Source organism: Trichogramma pretiosum, unplaced genomic scaffold (assembly GCF_000599845.2).
Source record: "Trichogramma pretiosum strain Unisexual culture from Peru unplaced genomic scaffold, Tpre_2.0 scaffold25, whole genome shotgun sequence".
In the NCBI taxonomy this organism is placed as follows: domain Eukaryota; kingdom Metazoa; phylum Arthropoda; class Insecta; order Hymenoptera; family Trichogrammatidae; genus Trichogramma; species Trichogramma pretiosum.
The window spans coordinates 1,339,554-1,363,975 of record NW_019641621.1 but is presented as its reverse complement, the minus strand read 5'-3'; the positions used below and the strand labels follow the sequence as shown (position 1 = coordinate 1,363,975).

The following is a 24,422-nucleotide window of genomic DNA, read 5'->3' as shown; positions in this document are numbered from 1 at the left end:
TCAAAAGTTGTATGAATTCAATTTAAGACTCAACTAACTATTTTTAACAAGCATCCATATGTGGTACCCACGTATTTTTCGGATTTTTATTTTAAGTTTGCATAAAAAAAACAAAAGTGACCTACTAAAATTACTTTCTAGATTTTATGAAAAGTTATCGAATGAAAATTTTTCAGTTTTAGTTATTGATCATTTAATTTGAACGAATTTGCTTTAAAAATAAATAAGTGCAATAAAAAAGGAGCCTTTTAAACTCATGCATAGAGAAGAATCACGTTATTATCTACACACCTTAGATTAATATTCTAACTTCTAAAACTAAATGAGAATAGTTTTTTAAATATTTCGTTTATCAGCGATTATTCTTGTGCGGTCAATTGTACAAAAATATTTGTATTCGAGTGAATCATTTTTTTTATTTAAAAACCGTCGCTTCCCCACTACTGTTCGACTCACGTGATGTATAATATTGTATTTGATACGTGCAGATATATGGAGCGTACAAGAAACACGGCATTGCAGCACAAGCCGAAAACGAGTGCTGTAACGAGTTGCATAATGTACCTTTGATGAATTTCACGAATCACAAAAGTAGCTGAAAGTATAAAGTTTTAGAAATTTAGAAAATTATTCCTGCAATAGACAACGATTTTTTGAAACTTGATCGCGTTATTTACTATTGGTTTCTTTACGCGATGGAAAACAGCACAGCGAATCTCAAAATAACTTGAAACTGCAACAAGTTGATCAGGTATCTCAAGGTCACTCGATATGCAGTCCATGAATTGTGATACAGTAACTAGAAAGATAGAGATTTTTCGAAATTGACCAATTCTTCAAGTATGAAGTAATTTCTTTAAAATAAGTTTGTTCGAACGTTATAAAAGTAGATTTCTATTTGGCAATCCATCCAAAAGAAGCTATTTTTCCAGCCGTAAAAGCATCCGAAAAATAGATTACCTCAGACTTTCAAGTGTTAGCAAGCGCATAAAATAAAAGCATCATATTTATCAATATAACTTTATGTCGTGTTGACTAAATAAAATCTACTTTTTGTTGATATTTTTTATTTTTTTTATTTTTTCCAAGTGTCTTATTTGACAGAGTACACGAACGGTCGAAGCAAATAAAACGAAACAACATGGTTTCAATCGTAACAGAGAGAGAGAGAACGCCGAGTGCAAAGACAAACTGGACGTACATTGGTATCGCTAACTAATCACCGCCACACGACGATTCGACACATAAACGATCGAGAGAAAGAGAAAGAGAGAGAGAGAGAGAGAGAGAGAGAACGAACGGGGAAGCTGGCGGGAAATTTCTCAGCGCACGGGGCTGTGCGGCAACAACCAGAAGAGAAGCAATGAGATGGTACATCGTCGTCGTTGTCAACGACGCACCGGTTCGCCTGCTACATTCAAAAATAGACTCTCTGAGGCGGCTTGCTGTTGATGCTGCAAGCTCGGGGCTGTGCAAGAGTGCCGTAGCAAACACGCCCGAAGCTTTAGTGTGGGCTAGTCAGTGCGGCGATGTCGACGACGAACGACGTTACGAGGGGGCAGCGGCGCCGGTGGCTGCTTAACTGCGGCTGCTACGCCCTGCTGCTGCTCCTGCTGACGGCGAGCTGGCCCGGGCCCGTCGGGGCAGCGCGTGCCGACAAATCAGTTACGAATTCAGCCACCAGTGCCAAGGACGGACACGGGTCCACCAAGTCGGGGGGCCGTCACGCCGAGCCCGTCATCGAGGAGGTCACCAGCAAGCAGCTCGAAAAGCTACTCAAGGAAAAAGATTATGTCGCCGTCTATTGGTGTGAGTACTCTCTCTATGCGGACCACTTAAAAATAACATCGTTTGCGTTTCGCGCCTCGACATGAAGCTCCTTGTAAAGCTCGCGAGCCAGTCCGAGCGAAATCGATCCCCTTGAAGCTCGATTGCTGATTTTTAATAACGCCTCGTCCGAGACTCGTCGCTGATAAAATATATAACCGATCGACTTGCGCTGCTACTGCTACCAAGCCCGCTAAGGCTGACTCGAGCTTCTGCTACTCTGTGTCGAACGTTCGCAGTCATTGTCGACTTGCAACTTCTACTAAAAATAGGTTCTCTTGAATCTTTCGCAAAAATACATCCTCTTCATGTGCTTCTCCTTCTTTCTAGTTCTTTCTCTAAGTCTCCGTCGATTCTCAAAGCTCGTCGATGATCGAGTCCGCATCTTTAATTTATAACTAATTGTTGGCGAAAATCTCGAACAACGGTAGAAAATTCAGTAGAGCCTAGTTGGGATTACGTTTCCGCTACGGGAGCAGCTTTGATCTAATTTAACTGAGATCATGAAAGCATGAATCATAATTATAACATCGCTGTTGCTAATGCTACTACAGCCACGTCTAATACTACTGCAACAACTAAGAATACAACTGTTGAATAATAACGTAAAGCAAGCGAGTTATACGCAATCTGCGTCTCGAGCTTTTACCTAAATTTATTTATCGAGGCAACTGTTTACAAGTTTTGTTTGTTTCAACGAGAAAAATGGCCTATTTATTCACTGTGATAATTTTAACGATGAACTTTTAGTCGACCGACAATAGTTTCCAAAATATGTATAGATATAGTAATTATAAGCAAGTTCAATGTATACAATGTACGCGTGTACAAACGCGAACATAACTATATTTACTACAACTATGAAGGGCTCGACCGAATCCATGTCACAGAGTAAATGTTTTGGGAAGAAAACGTTTCTTAAAAGCTATTGCTACACACATGACGAAAGAATGGCGTGGTATTTTGGTCGAAATACGCCCACGAAAAAGCGAAAGAAAACTCGATGGAATAAAAATGAATGCTCGTATGATGAATTGGGATAAATGAGCCCGTTGCGTTGCGATCTCAGGTAGAGGCGTTGGTGGACAGCGCAGTCGAGCCAGAATAGTCGAAAGTAACTGCAGCAGCCAGTGGCCGTGATGAAGCGCGAATGCGAGCTTGATAGCTCGAAATCATTGCCAACGTTAACTGTATTTATGCCGCAGCTTCACTTACTCTATGCACCTGGCCGTTGCAGCAGCAGCAAGTTCGATGAGCGCGCCAAATGGAGGGGGTCGCGTTAATAATAATCGCATATCAAATAGTCAGACAACACGGTACATCGCACTACGCACGCACGCGCACCCACATGACCTCACACGCATATAATACTCAGGCGCTTCGAGCCCGACACAATAATACATTTAACACGTCTCTCTCTCTCTCTCTCTCGCGAACGAATAGAATCGAATCGTCTTTATTAATTCAACCATTTGGCGTCTATTCTTTTCGAGATAAATACCGAAAAGCAGGAGAAATGACGTTGCTGCCCGTACTCTTCATGAACTTGATCATTTGATATTTCTCAATAGTTTTAAGGTCATCGGAGCTGAGCTTATTTCGACCGACGGCAAATATTTTACTCCTCGATTTCGATAAACGGCGCTTGCTTATTTTTTCAATAACACTCTAAACTGACAACGAGTTCCGTCAAATCGATCGTGCTTTTGTTTTCATATGCTGTTTCATAGCTTCTATCAACGACATGGTCCTCGACGCGGTTTTTAGTCGGGCGCCACTTTTAGAAAGCGTTCGGCTATTTTGGCTCAAGCATTGCCACCTCAAACACCACTCACGCGGCTAAAAATTGTTCTGAAAAACTGTGCCTACTTCAAGCTTTCATACCTGATTTGTAGCTTCCATTTAAATTGTTTCATACATCGTAATGCACTTTTAATCGCTTGAATGTTCTGAATTACGAGCAGCAAGTGCTCAATATAGACCAATATAAGACATTCGTTTGAAATCTAACAATATTAGTATTGAATGATAAACCAAACTTGAACATTTTTTTCATCAAAATATTTTCAATTACGCCGATATTATATTTTAATAATTTTAATATCCATTTTGATCTAATTGAATTTTTAATTAGTCAATCACGACCTGAGAAAAAAAGATGCATATTTTATAATAATATATTTTTAAAATATCAAAATACACATATTTAATTCATAACATTTGAAATATCATATCATTTGATATGACTCTAGTAACTTTCATGTAAAATCTAAATTAAAAGATCAAGTTATTGTCTATGCGACTTTTTTTCAAGTTAATGAATTTACAAGATTCTTTTTTTATTTTATTTTTGAATTACACTGTCGAAATAAATTTACTTCGTAGATTTTTTTTTCTCCGCTCAATTTTCAATAAAAATTTTTGCCATATTCTTTTAAAGTATAAGAGTTCTTAGTTTGCACTTTTTATAAATAAACAATTGAGCTATGTTTATAGAAAAAAATTATTTTCAGATGCCCGAAGTTGCACAACTTGTGATAAAGTCTTAGCGGAATTAGAAAAAATAGATGATGATACGGATAATTTTGGTGTTGATTTTGTTAAAATCAATGACAAACGGTTGGCCAAACAGTATGGTATTAAAACTTTTCCAGCTCTTACTTATTTTAGAGAAAAAGAACCAATCATTTACGAAGGTGAGTAAAATTTTTATTGTAACTTCATTTCAAATACTTTTGTTGATCACAGCCTCATGAATATACATGACGATAAAACTTATTAAAATTGAGGAAGGCAAATAAATTAATGAAGTATTTAATTCTAATCGTGAAAATCGCAACAGTCTCTGAAAGAGATTTTAAAGGTCAGCGCCCTAAGCTGACGAAATAATGCGACAAATTAAACTTAATAATTTTTTTGACCCTCGAAAATTCGTATAAACATTTTTTCTGGAATATAAGTTTTACTGGTTTTAAAGCTAGGACTTTATAATTAAAAAACTTATTTTTCATCTTACAGGAGATCTGATGGACGAAGAGAACGTACTGGAATTTTTGACAAGCTTAGAAGCAATGGATCTACCAGACCGAATCGAGGAAGTTAATGCTAAAATCCTCAATAAAATAATTGAAGACTCAGATTTTGTAGCTGTCCTGTTTTGTAAGTTTATAATTCATTATTAGATTAATTAATATTAATTTTAGATATATAAGATTAAAATCATAGGCATAATAAATGTGATTAATAAGACAAGTTTTAAATATTGTGCAAGTTAATTTTCTTGCGATATTATTAACGTAATAATTTTTCTATTTACTGTAAATATTGAAATATATTCAAGTTGACTCGTCAGAGGTTGCTGCATAACGACACTGATTGTATATAAACATTTTAATTCAGCTACATATCCTCTGTCGACAATACTTTTTTCGAGCTCGTTGTTCTGTTCTATTTGTGTGTTACAGTTATCTTGTGCGTTGTGAATCGCGAATTTTGCTTTTGTGAAATTTATATATTTTTCTTTGTCATTTTGAAATCGAATTTGACCGTATAGCTTACTTTAAATCGGGTGCAAAAAATACTTCTGAACTGTGAAACTCAATATGATTAGTTGGTAAATTTCAAAATTGATTTTCACATGTTTTTTAATCACAAATTATCTCATAGTAAATTCAACAATCAATGTAGTTTTTTACATAAAATTTAGTATTTACTCAGAATAATGAAGCAAAATTGAGTAATCTTTCAAATGGCTCAGGCTTCGCTTTTATTAATTTTCACCTATAAATATTTTCACTGAAAATGGCATTCAAATTATTTGAAAAAAAATAAACAAATGTGAACTTGTTTTCGCGTGCGCCAAAATGTATAATAGGTCCGGAATCGGAGAGGTGTGCTGGTTCTGATTTTAGTAAGTATATTAAATACAAGGCATTGTTAACGTTTGGCAAATGCATAGTTGCTTTGTAGATTTCAACACGTTATTCATTTTCTTCTATTGTACATGATCTTTAGTTTAACTATATTTTAGTATTAATTAAATGTACATTGAAGGAAGGCATATCATCATCCGAAGCTTAGTATACAGCTTTTGATTATGGCGAGCTTAAGATTGCTTTGCATCAAAACTACTAATATGATATTTATTTAGCGATTGCCCTTTATTTTTAGATATATATTATCGTTGTATATAATGTATATAGTTGTTTTATAAATGTAGAACTTTATATAAATGCAAAAAAATTAAGAATTACTGAAATAACAATTTTCTAATATATCTAAAATTACTGTATCGATTTTTGGGGATAAATGATATATAACGATTATCCGATACGTTATATGGTATGAAGGGATTAAAAAAAACCGCTGCCAATTTATTGGCAAAGAGCTTCCTCTTAAAAAATAATGTAAACACTACACTTCTATGTTAGCCAGAAGGCCGAGAAAAAAAAACTCATACAGACATTTGTTGGTAATTCAATGTAGTTTCCAAATATATAAACCAAATTGTCCTACGAGGTCTGGTTCAAAATCTCGTTTTCGAGCCTATCACAGAGCTCCCTCTACGAGGAAGCAAAAAAAACAACTTTTCATGTCGAGTCGTTAATTTTGAAAATATTCGGTGAAATTCTATTTTTTTGGTTTTAAATTAAAGTTTGACTACTCTGCTTTCATTCTACCGTGAAAAAAATAAAAATTCCTTCATTTATACATGAAAAAATCGAAAAAAAATTTTTTTCAAAAAAAACCATTTTTCCTCCCGATACAATGAAGCATAACTCTTTAACTACTCGGTGGATCCTAAAATAAGTTTTTGACGCTTCTTACGACACACAAATCCTTCAAAACGAGCCGAACAACTTCGCGCTGCGGGTCTCCGTTCAAAAGTTACACTGGTTCCAGACCACCAGACGTACATACACACACACACACACACACACACACACACACACACACACACACACACACACACACACACACACACACACACACACACACACACACACACACACACACACACACACACACACACACACACACACACACACACACACACACACACACACACACACACACACACACACACACACACACACACACACACACACACACACACACACACACACACACACACACACACACACACACACACACACACACACACACACACACACACACACACACACACACACACACACACACACACACACATACATACAGACATTTGTTGGTAATTCAATGTAGTTTCCAAATATATAAACCAAATTGTCCTACGAGGTCTGGTTCAAAATCTCGTTTTCGAGCCTATCACAGAGCTCCCTCTACGAGGAAGCAAATTTAATTCATCCGAGAGGACAATTTTATTTAATTATTCTTTCAAGGTGAAATGATCGACCATGTTTATGAAACTTGAATTTCACAGAAAGTTGTTGTTTCAGAAATCCTATGTATTTACCTTTTATCAATTTCGCATGCTGAATATTACCTTACATGTTTTAAATTTATCACAAAAGGATTTGATTGAAACAATCGTTTCCATTACTTTGACGCTCAGTGTAAGAATTTGATATCGATTCAAAACACAGCTAGTAATATACATTTAAAATTTAATACTATAATACAGTCAATATATTACACATGTAAAACAAAATTCTTGCGATCGTTTTTTTCTTTAAAAAAATGTTTCATCTAGAAAATGAAGAAACTCAAAAACATGATTTGTTTATACAATAAATAAAAGTAAAAATGCTTTGGAAACTATTTTTATATTTTTATTTTTTATTTGAAAATGGGACAGATAAACCAGAATGTAAAAAATGCGCTAAAGCTCTTCAAGAATTGGAAAATATTGATGACGAGGCGGATCAACTGGGAATTGGATTTGTAAAGATTGCAGACGAACGACTCGCCGAGGAGTACAATCTCGGATCACTTCCGAAACTTGTCTACTATAGACATCAAATACCAATCATTTACGAGAGTTCGTAGACTAAAATTAATAAACATTTAAAATCAGGGTAAATAAAATTAATCTTAATAAAAATAAACTTTTTATAGGCGAACTTAGCCGTGAAGAAGATGTGTTAGAATGGCTGGTAGCAAACAAAAGTACTGGCGACGAAGAGGATGTTATAGAGGATGTAACGTCAAAAACTCTTCATACATTAATTGAAAGCATCGATAATTTAGTAGTACTATTTTGTAAGAACCAAATAAATCATTTCAAAAAATGAATGAAAATTCGTAAGACTAAATTTTTATTTTATTTTAATAGATCATCATGATGATGAAGAATCCATGCAAGTTCTTTCAGAGTTAGAAAATATTGACGATGATTGTGATAAACATGGAATTCAATTTGTAAAAATTGATGATAAAAAGGCAGCCAAAGATTTTGGAATAGATGATATCCCAGGAATCGTGTATTTTGAAAAGCAAGTTCCAAATGTTTATGATGGTAAAAATTCGTAATATTTATCATTTAAATAAGTTTCAATATAACAATAATATACGAGTAGCATTAAATTACTCAATAATATTTTAGGTGATTTACAAAAAGAAGAAGAAATATTAGAATGGTTGCTATCGCAACTCGAAAAAGATGAAATTGAAGATGTCACTGACGAAATGCTGGATACTCTGGTGAAAGAAGGAAAAACTTTAGCGGTTCTTTTTTGTAAATATTCATAAAATTCAAATGATACTTAAAATTTTAATTCACACGAAATAACCTAATATTAAAAAATAAAATTTACAGATGACAATAACGACCGTAAATCTCAACGAGTACTGGCTGAACTTGAAAATATAGACGATGAATGTGATTCATTAGGAATAATTTTCGTCAAAATTGATAACGTAGATGAAGCAAAAGAGTACGGAATTGATAAGATGCCAAGTTTAATTTATTTTGAAAAGGGTATACCAACCGTTTATGAAGGCAATTTAGAAGACGAGGAAAAGGTACTAAAATGGCTTGACAGTCAATCAAAAAGTGATCACATTGAAGATATAACAGATGAAATGTTGGATATGGTCATCGAAAAAATGCCTTATGTGGCAGTTTTATTCTGTTAGTAAAAAATATTTAATATACATTCATAAGTGATATCTAATTTTACTAAATTATAAAATATAAATTGTAGATGATAAAGATCAGAAGAAAAGTGCAAAAATCTTAGCTGAACTTGAAAATATCGACGATGATTGTGATGAACATAATATTGCTTTTGTAAAAATTCACGATGCCGAAGAAGCAAAAGAATATGGAATTGATGAACTGCCTACTTTAGTTCTCTTCGAAAAAAAAATTCCACACATTTATGACGGTAAATTTTATAGATTCTAATAAACTATAAAAGTTCCTTCAACGTAAACATGCACAATTTATGTATTAAACTATTCTGATTTCAACTTATTTTTAAATTTTTACAGGAGATTTAATGAATGAAGATCAGCTATTAGGATGGTTACTGCATCAAAAAAAACATAGTGAAATTCCAGAAATAACCGATGAAATGATGGAAAAACTTATTGAAACTACACCTTATTTAGCAGTTTTATTTTGTAAGTCACTCAGATACTTATACACTACGCAATTTAGTTTCTAATGATCTAAAAGTTTCGATTTTAGTTTACGCCTAATTACTTATAGATATGAAGCTATTCGTTTAACACCATATAATTAAAAAAAATATTTTTATCATTTTATTGTTGAATAGATGACAAAGATGATAAACAAGACATCAGAGTATTAAACGAATTAGAAAATATTGATGACGATTTAGAAAAAGAAGGAATTGTACTTGTTCGAATGGACAACGATGCTGAAGCTAAAGAATACGGTATAGATCATCTTCCAACCCTCGTATATTTTGAGGATAAGATTCCTGCATTGTATGAGGGTGACCTTATGAATGAAGATGAAGTTCTCAAATGGCTCGTAGAACAGAAACATTCAGCAACTATAGAAGAAGTTACAGATGAAATACTTTCAGACTTGATAGAAGACCATGAATATGTGGTCGTTTATTTTAGTAAGTGTTTTATTCAATTACCTGAAAATTTCGCCTAAAGATGTGTTTTAATACTGATCTATCAATTAATAGGTGGCAATTGCGATGAAGGTGATGCTTGCGAAAAAGTATTACAAGAACTCGAAAATATCGACGATGAATTAGATGAAGCTGGTATTGTTTTCGTCACTACAGAAGATACAAATTTAGCCAAAAAGCATGGAATTAAAAACTTACCAAGTCTGGCATTTTTCCGAAATAAAGAATTGCTTCTCTTCAAGGGCGATATTGAAGATGAAGATGAAGTTCTATCTTGGCTTACCGATGAAAACACTCTGGAAATTCCAGGAAAAATCGAAGAAGTTAATGGAAAAATGTTGGAAAACATTTTGGAAGAAAATGATTATGTTGTAGTATTTTTCTGTATGTTGACGAACATTTATATATTCTTATAGAAATCTACTCCTGAGTATTTATTTGCATATTGATTTCCAGATAAAGAAGGCGATAAAAAAAGCCAAAAAATTTTGCAAGAATTAGAAAATATTGATGATGAATGCGAGGAGAAAGATATTGATTTTGTAAAAATATCAGATGAAGGCATTGAAGCAGAATACGATCTTCCGGGATTACCAGCTTTAGCGTTTTATAGACATAAATTTCGACAAATTTATACAGGGGATCTGATGCACGAAGAAGAAATTTTAAAATGGGTCCTTGATCTTCGCACATCAACGCCAGACGTAATCGAAAGTGTAGATCGGAAAACGCTTCAGGTACTCATTCACGACGTCGAACACCTGGCTGTATTTTTCTGTAAGATACAAATATATCCATTCATCTATAAACTTCAAATCTATAATTCTATTTTGAAATGTATTTTGTAAATGCATACTTACACTTTACGTGCAAAAAAATTAAACAAAATTGTTTTCTTTTGAACTATTTGAAAATCTTCAGCTAATAGAAATGTTTACAAACACACGTAATTGTCTCTATTAAAATTAGAAATACATGCAATATTATATTGTTTAATAAACACCATAAAGCATTTAGTAGTAGCTTATTCCTCTTTTTTACAGACGGCGATGATTGTGAGTCTTGCAAAGAAATTTTAGAAGAACTTGAAACAATTGACGATGATACAGATAAACATGGTATTCAATTTGTCAAATCAAAGGACTCAAAACTAGCTGCAGAAATAGGAATTTTTTCGGTACCAGCTTTAGTGTATTATGAAACTGGAGTTCCAATTATGTATGACGGTAAGAAAGAAAACTTTTTTCTCCTACTTTTCAAATATAAATTTTTTAATTACTTTAAAAGCTATAAATTTAAGTAAAAATACCTACATTTGGAGAAATGATATAGATTTCCATAAACTAACTAAGATCATCAAACTTATTGTAGATAATAAGTCATGATTAAGATGGGTAGAATCATTTTTCTGGAAAATATAGTTTCTAGAAAATGTTTTCATCTTAAATGTTTAATCATTTAAATTAATGTTTCCAAGAAGATCTTCATAATGTATACTGTGAAATTTTCCTTTCGATTATTCAAATGTTTATGATCCCTTGTTTGTAGGCAATCTTAAAGATGAAGACGATGTTTTGGAATGGCTAATCGAACAAAAAAGTAAGAAAATTTCAAAGATGATTATTATTATTACTGGAATATTATTCTTTGTAACTCTAATATCAATTCTGGTATTACCACCAGATTATGATATCCAAAAATGAAAAAATGTAACAACGCATAAATACAATTTTAAGGCTGCAGAAAAAATAATTTTAAATCTATATGAAACTTATAGTTCAAATTCGCGTTTATGATTAAAACGAAATCAGCTTTGATAATATTTAAATTTACGGCTAACTCCACTCTAAAAAATGATATTTTAATCATTTTGGGCATTTTTAATAAAACGCGAACATATTTTTATGGTTTTCATTAATTTTTATGTTTTACATGCATCGACCTCATCACAAAACTTCACCCGAATTCTCAACTAATTTTATTAAAATACGCAGCTTAATTAAATTAACCATAACATACAAATTATACAAAATTAAAATTTGTGAAACATTTTTTTCATTTTATTTCTACATAATGAACTTCATAGTATTTCTTACGGCAATGACCAGAAACAACACTTTCTATTTGCAAGTGAGATACATAGATTGTCACCACATTAAAAAGTAGAGTCAAAGACATTTTACAAAAAAAACATATTAAATAATATATTTTAAAGTATTATAAATGAAAATGTTCGTACTGTTCGTGTGTAGGTAGTGATGATGGTGATAGTGATGAGGATGAGGATGATAATGATAATGATAATGATAATGATGATGATGATGATGATGATGATGAGAATGGTGAGAATGATGATGTGGATGATGAGGATGAGGATGATAATGATGAAAATGATGAAAATGATGAAAATGATAATGATAATAATAATGACGATAACGATGAAGAAGACGATGAAGAAGACAATGATGAAGACGATGACGATAATGAAGACGATGATGAAGACAATGACGATGATGAAGACGATGGTAATGACAATGACGAAGACGGCGATGATGAAGATGACGATGGAGACAAAGACGAAGATGACGATGATGAAGACGACAATGGAGACAATGACGATGATGAAGACGATGATGAAGACGATGATGAAGACGATGATGAAGACGATGATGAAGACGTTGATGAAGACGGTGATGATGATGATGATGATGATGATGATGATGATGATGATGATGAAAAGAATAATGATAGCGGTACTAAAATTAAAAAGAATGGACATAAATCGAATGGTGTATCTAGCAATCTAAAATCATCCAACAGTAAAACTGCAAAAAATAACAGCTTGAAAACTGCAAAGAAAGATTCAAATACTAACGAAAAAAATATACATAAAAGAGGAGCTCACGGTTATAAAAATGTTAAAGCTGATAATAATAATGATGACGACAAAAACGGCAACGATGACGATGACGATAACGATGATAACTTATCCGATGAAGAAAACAACAGTAATGAAGCCGAAGACGACGAAGAAGATGATGCAGGTGATGAAGATGACGATGAAAATGATGAAGATAACGATAACAACAAAAAGATCAAAATATCAAGTAGAAAATCGATGAAGCGTTTAACAAGCCATAGCATAAACAACATAGAAGCTTTTGCAGGCAAGATAAGGATTAAATAAAACCAATATTCATGGTTATTGTTTTTGTGTAAAATTCAAAATTATTTTAAAGAAAACGCATTTTGGAATTTTTAACTTTCCAAGAAAAGACTACTTAGATTTTTATAATTAAAAATAACATTTAAGACAATATAAATGCGCCAAAAATCGTGAATAATTGTTTATTACTATAGGCTATAAGGAACATAAAGTCAAATTATTTACGATTATTACAGGGTTTGATAAGCTAAGAATTTCGTTGCGTATGCATGATTTACAAAATCTTTTTATGATTCTAACTCACTGTGAAAGTTTAAACTTATTACTAGTTGTACACTAATATTTATTTAATTTGACCTATACTAATTTTCAAATAAGCGAGGCGATGAATTTTCAACCCAGGTTAAATAATTTTGAATTTTTGACAGCCAGTCACCTGTAGAAAGCATTACGTTCAGAAATCTAATATTTTTATTTTTTATTCATGGCCAAAAATTATTTTTACTTATAAATTGAATTCAATCAATCGACGTGAAAATACTGAACTTGATAATAAATAGCTAAAATAGAATGCATCAAAATCAATGGTTAAAAAAGTTACAAATTAATTTTTTTAGCATTGTGGTCCGGTTTTCATTGTATTGTTTAAAATTATTTGCTATAATAATTATTACAACCAAACAAGTAAATTCCTCGACTTGCTAAGTGTTCGAGTTAACTAAAAGCATCTTTACACGATTCATTTGAATGCTATCGAGTTTGATTGCAACTTTAATGCTAACTTTTTAATTTTGAAATTACTTATATTATTATTACTATAATTTTCTACCATAAAGAGATTTTTCAAGTTATTTATTCCTGTGATAAATACATAATGATTGTCAAATAATCAATCTCCGTAATCAATACCTTTAGTTTGATATTTTTAAATAATTAACTTATTAATTGAGACAAAAAAACTTTCCATTTAAATAAGTCCATTTAATCAATGTTTACGTTAGTACTCTAGACCAAGTGTTAATTTTTTACAAGTATAAAGAGTAATGGTACCACAATGTTTTTTCTGACTATCATATTTGCTTACTACAGGCGACGGCTGTTTCTTCATGGGCATGGGAGCTAAAAGCGCGAAACCCTCCATTCCTTACGAGCCTTATCAATGCTGTCCCTCAAAGGTGGCACGTAACTCCAAGATTGCAAAGGTCAGCCCTATCGATAAACCGAAAAAATTGCAAGATAAGCCAAGTAAACATAATTTAAAGAAGGAAACAGAAAATTCAGCCAAATCTTTACAATCTGTACCAGCTCTTCAAGCCATAAATAAACTTTCGGCTAAAGATATTCGCAAATCCCAAAGAGAAGCACAAAAAAAAGAAGATAAATCTAAAAAAGACAAGAACAAAAAAGGATTTTTTAGAAGCGGTAAATATGATGCATAACAAAATTTTAGCTGAAAAGTCGCAAATAATCTTATCAACTTCTATATTTACCTATAGATTGAAAACGCAATAAAGCAAGACTTTATTACATGACTCTTGGCACATGACTTACCATAAAATTAAAAACGATTCAAAAAATGTGACAATCATTATTGTTACTTAATAATAACATGAACTGATAAAATTAGATTATTTCATAAGAGATTCAAAAAGAGTTCAATGTTATTTCTTACAGTGTACCGTACAATTTAAGAAGCGTCCATAAAGTAGTTTAAAAGTAAATTAATTCTCTTGTATCATAATTATTTTAGTTAATATTGATATGTAATATTAATGTTGAAATAAGTCATTTTGATACTTTTAAGTTTTTTTATCTCTTTTTGAATTTCAAGCGCTTTGCTTGTTTTTGAATTATTAACAATATTAATTAAATGTGCTGAATAAATATCTATATCTTTATAAGCGAGCAAAAATTTGAAGCTAAAAGATACTAAATGAATTTTTCAAATTCAACGAATAACCATTTAGCTAAATATAAAAACTCCAAGATAGAACAATCTATATCGGATTTTACAGTGGTTGCCGGTCTACCAAACTTCATCAAGATATAGACAGAAAAATAAAACAGGAGCCAATCATTCATCATTCTTCATCTGACAACTTTCATATATAGTTGAATATGCTTCTAAAGTCGATTCGTATATGCAGACGAGTTGTAACTTTTGAGTGTTTCAAAAGAGAAATATATATGTTTACCTTAAATTTATTTTTCATGATCAAAATCGAAAGCGACAGCTCCATGAAATTTTCGTTAATGCATTCACAGGATGAGTGAGTGAAAAATGACATTAATGTTTTTTAAACTGTATTTTTATATGTCGATACAATTTTCTGCTGAATTTTTTATTCTAAGAATAAAAATACGATGTAAACATCATTCTTGTATATGTGTTGCATCTAGCAATAACACAAAAACCAAGATATACGAAAAAAAAAATTTGTTAAAGCTGAGTTATCAATGTTAAATATTCAAGTATTAAACATTAGATAATATGATGAGTACAAAAGTCAAACTATCAATATACAAACATATTGCATTGCATTTTCTTTCTTCTTTAATTTGTAATTTATAATTTGAAATTTTGATATAGTTATAACTTTACATACATTTTTCAAAATAACATTAAAAATATTGCTAGCATACAAGCGGTTTGAAAATAGCAATGAGATAATAAATGAAAAATTGTGGTCAAAAGTTTTCTTTAAAAAAATTATAACTTTTTATATATATATATATATATATATATCCAGTTATATTCTCATTTTCTTTTTTCTCTTTCTCTTGAATTATAACGTGAACCTCAATAATGAATAGTAAATCAATCCCGTTTATATTACACATTTTCTTGTTTGTACATATATTTTATTATTATAATTGTTAACGCAGCTGTTACTTGAAAGTGAGAATAAGTGATAATTCACTTCTCTGTTACTATTATTTTTCCAAATTCAAATATATTATTATTAATAAACTTTGGATTAAATGATCAAAAGTTAACTAGAGAATAATTGCTTGATGTGAAACTTACAATAAAACATTTGACTAAAACATAAGGTTTTTTAGTACTCACTTAAAGTGTAAATGTCCCACAGTTAATAAATAAATGAAATATTTTCCACAAAATAGTTTGACTACTTTATTAGTAATCGATTTTAAATATATCATAAGACTTTTTATTAACTGAATGAATGGTACAGTAAAAAAACTGCAATTTACAAGAAGATAATGATGATAGAATTAATTATTTCTATTAACAAGGACATTCGATTAGCCATTGCCAAACATCTTCTAGAAATTATTATGAAAAGAAATTACAGTAAGATGTCAGTAAAGTGTGATTTTTTTATTTTTTAGCTAAATGAAATTTAAAAATAATGATTTTCTTCATCTCAGGTAATCTTCTCGACGAAGCTGAAGTACTGGATTGGATGACAAAACAAAAAAATGATAAAAGTATTGAAGAAATTGATCGGGAAACTCTCAATAAGTTCATTGAAACCAAGGAATTTCTAGCCGTCATTTTTTGTAAGATTATTTAATAGTTTATGTTAAAAAATTTTATCGATGATTTATTAGAATAAAAAATAATCTATATGAAGGTTTTGATTCAAAATAGTTTTAGATCTGCAATGATTGGCGCTTTACATTGATTTCGATGAAAAATTTTATAAATAATTTTCATTATTTCCAAAAATATCAAAATGTATTCTACTTTCATATTTCCGTGAAAAATTAGAACAGTAGTGGTCGTTTAAATTTTTGCATTACTTTTTGTAATCATCGTAAATTTAAAACAACGCACCCCAGCCAAACTAAAAACGAACATTTTTAAAACAAATTTTAAGGTTTTTACTGGATATATTTCTAAACAATTACGTAAATGTCTACAAAACAACGAAATTAAGATACCCGCGTGACTTTTTAGAACAATATTCAGTGGAAATCTTTGAATGGTTAAAAATATTCATATTTACTTTGGCTGTGCTCTCTTTGAAAATATAAAAATTTAACGAATTTACATAATTTTATATATAAACAGATAAAGATGACGATCCAGAAAGTCCAAGAATCCTAAGACATATTGAACTAATCGACGACGAAGCTGTAGAGTATGGAATAAAAATTGTAAAAATGAGCGATCGACTAATGGCAAAAAAATATGGATTCCGAAATCCACCCGGAATCACTTATTTCCGAAAAGGTAAATACATAAATTATGACGGCGACATTGACGACGAGGAAGAAATACTCGATTGGTTAACAAACCCAGAAAACATGGAATTAAATGATCATATCGAACGCGTTAATAGAAAAATGTTCAAGAAAATTCGCCAAAATTCTGAATACGTAGCTGTATTTTTCTGTAAGTCAAATTTGAATCAATATGTCAAATTATTTATTGTGCTTTATATGATTTAGTAAACATTTTTTTAAAATTTAGATAGCAATGATTGTAAACAGTGTGGTCGAGTTTTGAGTGAAATTGAACATATTGACGACGAAGCTGATGGCGCTGGCATAAATTTTGTTAAAATAGATGACAAGCAAATGGCCAAAGAATATGGAGTTTTTGCACTCCCTGGAATTCTTTTTTTTAAACTGGGCTCAAAAGAACCAGTTATTTATGCAGGTTTGATTTTTATTTTAACATTAAAAATACGCTGTGAGATAAGTATTCTGTTATCATTAAATCAAATATGTCTTGATAGGGGATCTTTATGATGAGGATCAAATTTTACAGTGGTTGATGACGCAAAAAGATCCATCAGGTGAAATGATTGAAGATTTAGATGGTGAAGATTTATTACACTTGATTCGAGAATCACAGTCACTTGCTGTATATTTTTGTAAGTAAATTTTCTTTTTTCATAATAGAAATTCGACGACGGGTTTTTTTTCAAAAGCGCGACAAATTTTAACTGCTCACTTCAAATATCAGCAGTTTTTAAAAATTATTTTTAAATGCGTATTATATATTCAAAATTATTGATCAGTGCAGATTAATATAGTGCTAAACTTTAAAAATACCGTTTTAGAAAAATAATTGCAATATATAGTACAAAAGAATACATGTGTCACTTGAATGTATGGTTAGAATGAGCTATATGAATTGCAATCTAAATTTATATATTAAACATATTAAACAAAATTTATACATCTATATTAAACAAAATTTTGTAACATGTTGGATATTTACAACAGATTTAAACAAATAGAATCAAGAAATTTTATTTGTTTTTTGAAACATACATCCTTTTTATCTGTTCGTGATACAAACTTTTGATGGAAACTATGCATACATAATAATTATTTTAGCTACTTAATATTTTTAACCATACTGCTTTTAAATTTAGGAAATCACTCGTATCACATAAGTTCAGGTTTTCGATCTCAGTGGTTGATTTGGCAAAAATTATGAATCATGATTCTTAACCTTATTATACCTATTATCCAATGACGTTTTCAGATTCTTATTATCTTGTGAATTTTCGAAGAAAATTAAAAAAAAGTTAGGAGCTTCAACGTGATTTATATGAGGAAAGCGTGACGTCACGGCTTTTACTATGTTTGTTTCGTGTTATATGTTTTACTGTCATACTTGGCATGTGAGGCGCGACACGCGCTCCTCGATTTAGATTCATAAATGTTCATAATATCTAACTTTTTCATTTTATACATTGTCATCAACCCAATTAAAGGATTTAATTTAGGGTCCAATTATGCACGTCTAAAAATTTTTTACGTACTAAATGAAATGTCAAATATTTTTAAACAACGTTAGTTTTCCCAGAAAAATTGTGATTACCGTGTTTCAAAGTTCGTTCGCTTACTCCCCTAAATTTACACTTTGGTCACATATGTACAAGTTTTCAGTGGGCTTTTAATACAGTTGAATAGTCATAGAAAGTTACGTTATGACAATTGTAGTCATTTTTTATAATTATTCTGCGAATATGTTCAAAAAGCTATTTCATGTAATGATGTCGTAGGGAACAAAACTTTCTGCGATATATGTCAATCAAAAAGCTATCGCAAGCAGAAACGGCATAAACAAGAACAGAAGACAACTGAAAATGAGACGAACGAAGAGACTACTGATGGTACAAGCATGACCCCGATATAGTTTCTCTGACCCTATGTACGCCCCAATTTTTTTTATTTTTTTTTTAATTTAAATTTTATTGTGAAAAATGTATGATTCATCCAAAATATTTATTTTTATCCTGATCACCACTTTGTACCTAAAAAGTCGAAACTTTATCTTGATTTTTATAATACACATAGAATATTGAACCACTAAAAATGTAGTTTGATATGCATGTAACTTGAAAAATATCTTCGATCATTGTAGTATTTAATTTAATTTCCATTCTCGTTAAAATTGAGTTCTTTAGTGTTGATTGCTTAACTTTTCAATCTACCCGAGCATGTACAATGTGAGCTGAATATTTCCACGTCAAATAATTATTTTTGATTATTGTATGATATGTCATATCGTAAACTAAGTTTTCACTACCATAGCATTATTATAAAATTAATCGTTTGAATCTACAGATACCGATGATTGCGAACATTGTGCTGGTATTCTTGAAGAATTAGAAAATATCGACGATGATTGCGATAGACATGGAATCACCTTCATCAAAACTCAGGTTAATTTTAATTCCATTCAATTATTAATTTTGCCAAAGCTTTGTTTAATACTTTATAAATACAATAGGATTATAAAGTCGCTGAAGATTATGGAGTAATGGATTTTCCTGTTTTGGTATACTATGAAAATCAAATTCCAAGTGTTTTCGAAGGAAATTTATCAGAAGAAGAAGAAGTTTTACAATGGTTAATTACCCAAAAAACCGAAGATCGTATTGAATTAATAACTCGAACTATGCTGGAATCGTTCGTTGAAGATACTCAATATTTGGCTGTATACTTTTGTAAGGAACATTTGGTCGAAAGTTAATTTAGTTAATTTAAAATCTAATATTTTCATGCTATTTCAGATAAACAGAATTGCTTCATTTGCGACGAAATTTTAGAAGGCTTAGAGAAAATTGACGATGAATGCGACGTTTTTGGAATACATTTAGTAAAAATACAAGATATACAATTAGCTAAAAGATACTCTATTAAAACTTTCCCAGCTTTAGTTTACTTCAGAAATGGAAATCCATTATTATTTGAAGGTCACTAGAATATTATGATATTTTTGTTTTATATAAAATAAAAAATAAAATTATGTTGATCATTTTCAGGTGATTTGCAAAATGAAGAATCGGTTCTGGAATGGCTAATCGACGATGATAATCGTGAATTAGCCGATGAAATTGAATCAGTAAACGCAAGAATGTTAGAAAGACTCCTCGATGAATCTCCTTTCTTAGCCGTTTTCTTCTGTAAGTTAAAATTAATACGTCCATAACTAGCCTTTAAAAGTAAAATATAAGACTTATAAAATTCAAATCTAAATTTCTTCTGCCACAATAACAGATGACGAAGACTGTCCAGAATGCGATGACATCATGGAAGCTTTAGAAAAGATCGACGGAGAGGCTGACTTGTTCGGGATTGACTTCGTCAAAGTTTCAGAAGTGGAAGCCACTGAAAAATATGGCATTATAAATGTACCTTCATTGGTTTACTTCCGAAAGAAAGTACCCCTAGCCTACGACGGAGATCTTACCCAGGAAGATAAAATTTTGCAATGGCTCACGTCCCAAGACGTTTTCGAAATCAAAAATGAAATTGAAGAAGTAAATAAGAAAATGTTAGATAAGCTTCTCGACGAAAATGAATATTTGGCAGTATTTTTCTGTAAGTGAAAGTTGAATCATCAATCCTCTACGGATTAGTTTATTATTTTCATTTTCAGACGAGCACGGAACTAAAGAAAGTGACGAAGTAAATGAAAAATTGGAGAATATCGACGGTGAAACTGATAATTTAGACATTACTTTTGTAAAAATGGCCGACCCACGATATGCAAGAAAGTGGGGTGTAACCAAACTTCCAGCTTTGGTTTATTTCCGCAAACGGTTTCCAAGTATATACAGAAGTAAGCAAATCAACGTAAAAATATTTACTTTTGTTTGACTTTGTATAATGGGGGAATTCAATTTATTTCCAGATGATTTGAAGAACGAAAACGAAGTACTGGAATGGTTGCGCAAAAATCGTTTTAGACAACCTGATCTGAACATATACATGTACATGCTGATAGCCGTCGCAGTGCTATACGCCATGTATACGTTTTTCTTATTAACGTGCTTCAAAACAGAACAACCAGCTCCTGTAACTCACCCAAAGCAAACGTGAAAAACTCATAAAGTATCTTATTCGTGACTAAATCGACATTGGTGATCATAACTGAATATTCCTTTGAACATTTATCTTTCTTTTTAAATTACTATGGGAATATTAAAATATTACCTTCGTTTGAAGGTAATTGAATTACGACATAATATGATATTCAACATAATAATGATGGTGCCTTTATCCGTTGTTCTAGTCAAATGTTTTAAGAGATTTGACGAATAAATTGAGTGTACCAATTATATGACAATAGTCATCTGCTGATGAATTAAAATTACCTCCTAAAAACGTTTTTTCATTTTTATTGAGTATTGACTTTTAAAAGTATAATATATAATTCGAGTGCACAAAATAAATCGAATAAAATATTGTAAAAGTAATTGGTATTGAAATAGAAAATATTCGAAACTATTAAAACAACTTTGGGACCATCACTCTGACTTATAGATTATACAGCTATTTTGTTCAAAGTTTGGTATATGAAAACTTAATCAACAGTTAAAGCTGTTAATTGATTCATAAAAAATTAAATGAAATGAAATAAGCTTTTCCTGAAAATCGATTAAATATAAATTATTCATTCATTCACACACAAGAGTACTGGAAGAAAAATACATACTCATACGTATGAAGTAGACTGGTTGTAAAAATTTAATTCCTTGAAATATCGTTTTCGTACCTTGAATTACAAGTTACTGTTATAATCGTTGAGGAGTCTTCTCAAAAAGGCATAAAATATTACTATAATTCAAAAACTTTTAATTTGTTGATAAAGAGTCAAAAGTAATACAATTTAATTAGTTGTTTTTCAAATATACTTGATTAAAAGTTATCTAGATTCTATGGAAATTCTAAGAGAATTTTTCAACGGTTTTCGCTACTTTTTCCAGTAACCTGATGTTTCATAGTACTTAATCGACAACTTTAATTAAGTCAATTTAGGATATAACAGCCGCTCTAGCATACTTAAATTTCTGTAAAATGGCACTAGTAAAATTATAGTTTTTGAACTCAAAATACGTAGTAGATATTTTCGATTTCATGTGAAAGTAAAGTAAAACTATTTATAAACCCGACTCCTAATTACTTGTTATTGGGCTTATTTTTCATTGCTTTTATTAGATGTCAGTAAACGAAAAAAAATTATAATTAATTGTCACACAACATGTTTTCTAATATAATTTGTCAGATACTTTGAAAGTAAACTATTGTCAATCCTTTGGGTAATGAAGAATTCAAATATTTCAATAGATATGAAGACATTTCTTTTGCAACCTACCGTCTTGAATTACAATTTTGTAAAACATAAGTGCCAATAATGCAGTTTTTATGAATGAATGGTTATACTTTCTGAATCTGTTACGAAGGATATGATTTCATAAAACTAGAATGAAATTTTTCGTGAGTATTGAGATTATATGTAATTTTTTGAAAAAATATACAAAGTGACCGAAGATATGTATATGAAATTCTCACCTTAATATTATCTTTGAATCTTATAGATACTAGAAATGTACACATGAACTTTTTGTTCATTTTTTGTATGTTAGAATGTAATTTATAAATATTTTGTACTTACAATTGCAAAAATTGAATGCATAATGCTAGATGATCTGATGAACTGATGTTCAATACTAGATTCAATGTCACACAAAGATCCAAATAAAACCAAAAACGAACACGACAACTTCAAAAAATAAGATTACCAAAATAATAAATATTTTACTAAAATTTTAAGAAAATTAAAAAGCGGAATGATTTAAACTTAATAAACACTTAAAATTAATTTCATTCAGAGTTTTGATCATTTAATTAATATTTCTTTGAACAATTTACATGAATCAATCCATTGTAAAATTTATTTTTGTGAAAAAATTTTGAATTATCTCAATAAATTAAAAAAAAATAAGCTATAGTTTATGCTACAGCTCACAAAATCAATGTACAAAGATTCATTAAAAGATTCAAAATATCTTAAAGATAGTTTTAGTAAAAAATATATCATGTAAATATACTGACACCACTCAACTGTATAAATGTCCAATAGTTGTAAGTTTGTTGACTACTGAAATAAACTTTATTTGTATAAATCTTATAAATGTATCTTTCATATTATGTAGTTGCACGAGATAATATTGATTAATAAGAATTGAAAGCAAATAAATTATTCATTAATGAAATATATATTTTATTGAAACCTGATGAAATAGATTGATGGAATTACAACATTCATAAATATTATAACAACTGATGGTTTATTTACGTATGAATGCATATTACGACTTCAGATTTCATTTATTGAGTTCAATATTTTGCTTTCTCATAGAGGAAGCTCTGTGATAGGCTCGAAAACGAGATTTTAAACCAGACCTCGTAGGACAATTTGGTTTGTCTAATGTTTGTAACAAACTTCTAAAATGAAATACGAAAATTTTCCTTTTATTTTTTTTTTTGCTTACGAGCAAGCCGATAGATAGTCGATTGATTATTTTGATGATAATTGTAATTACTTTATAATATTCATCAATCATAAATCGTATCTGATGATTGCCCGTCCTCCAATTGACTTTTTTTGACCCCCATTTTGCAGATTTGAAGCATACTTTATCAATTCATAAAAAATGAGTTTTGATATTTCTATAGATACTCGATCATCCAAATTACAGATCTCGAGTCACGTATATGCATTTAAAACATTATCACTTGGCTCAGATGCATGATTAACCCTCTGAATATTGCGACAGGTGACCAAAAACACGAATTTCCAGAAAACGAAAAAAAAGAAAAAATTTAACGTGTAGTATAGGAAAAAAGGCTTACGGAAATAACTGCATCTCAGTACAGAATCAACATTTTGGAGTTTTGAATAATCCAATGGAAAGAGGAAGAAAAATCCTGCTCGAAATTTCCATAAATAAAAAAAAAAATTTAATTTTCATAAATAAAATTTCCATAAAAAATTTAATTTTAAGGTGTATTATAAGCCCTTAACTGCAATGACCACAAAAGTATCTAAGAAATATTATATCAAATTTTAAAAATTTTCATTCATTTCGTTATTT

The 24,422-nt window shown here is 30.7% G+C and overlaps 1 protein-coding gene across 6 annotated transcripts; it reads left to right on the top strand.

Moving 5' to 3' along the window:
- Positions 1–1,300: 1,300 nt before the first annotated feature.
- LOC106654194 (FK506-binding protein 5) lies at positions 1,301–23,455 on the top strand. 6 transcript variants are annotated; one of them, XM_014373944.1, is made up of 27 exons: positions 1,301–1,809; positions 4,341–4,523; positions 4,846–4,986; positions 5,702–5,737; positions 7,625–7,807; positions 7,885–8,028; positions 8,102–8,284; positions 8,372–8,503; positions 8,585–8,899; positions 8,973–9,155; positions 9,262–9,393; positions 9,549–9,863; positions 9,936–10,265; positions 10,338–10,658; positions 10,925–11,107; positions 16,441–16,572; positions 17,087–17,410; positions 17,489–17,677; positions 17,757–17,894; positions 19,038–19,148; positions 19,603–19,700; positions 19,769–19,985; positions 20,052–20,234; positions 20,304–20,444; positions 20,539–20,862; positions 20,921–21,103; positions 21,176–23,455. In XM_014373944.1, the coding sequence occupies exons 1-27, from the start codon at positions 1,530–1,532 to the stop codon at positions 21,361–21,363; spliced, it is 5,289 nt and encodes a 1,762-aa protein (XP_014229430.1). In that variant the 5' UTR covers positions 1,301–1,529; the 3' UTR covers positions 21,364–23,455. The 6 variants fall into 6 exon arrangements, with proteins under 6 accessions (XP_014229430.1, XP_014229431.1, XP_014229432.1 ...); XM_014373945.1 differs by lacking the exon at positions 5,702–5,737; XM_014373946.1 differs by lacking the exon at positions 19,038–19,148 and having other exon boundaries at positions 21,176–21,363.
- Positions 23,456–24,422: the final 967 nt, after the last annotated feature.

Excerpts from the sequence above, each read along its gene's own strand:
- LOC106654194 (XM_014373944.1), top strand. The coding sequence starts at position 1,530 with ATGTCGACGACGAACGACGTTACGAGGGGGCAGCGGCGCCGGTGGCTG. Across the intron at positions 7,808-7,884 it reads AATACCAATCATTTACGAGA|GCGAACTTAGCCGTGAAGAA; the intron begins GTTCGTAGACTA and ends AACTTTTTATAG. Across the intron at positions 17,411-17,488 it reads ATACGTAGCTGTATTTTTCT|ATAGCAATGATTGTAAACAG; the intron begins GTAAGTCAAATT and ends TTTAAAATTTAG.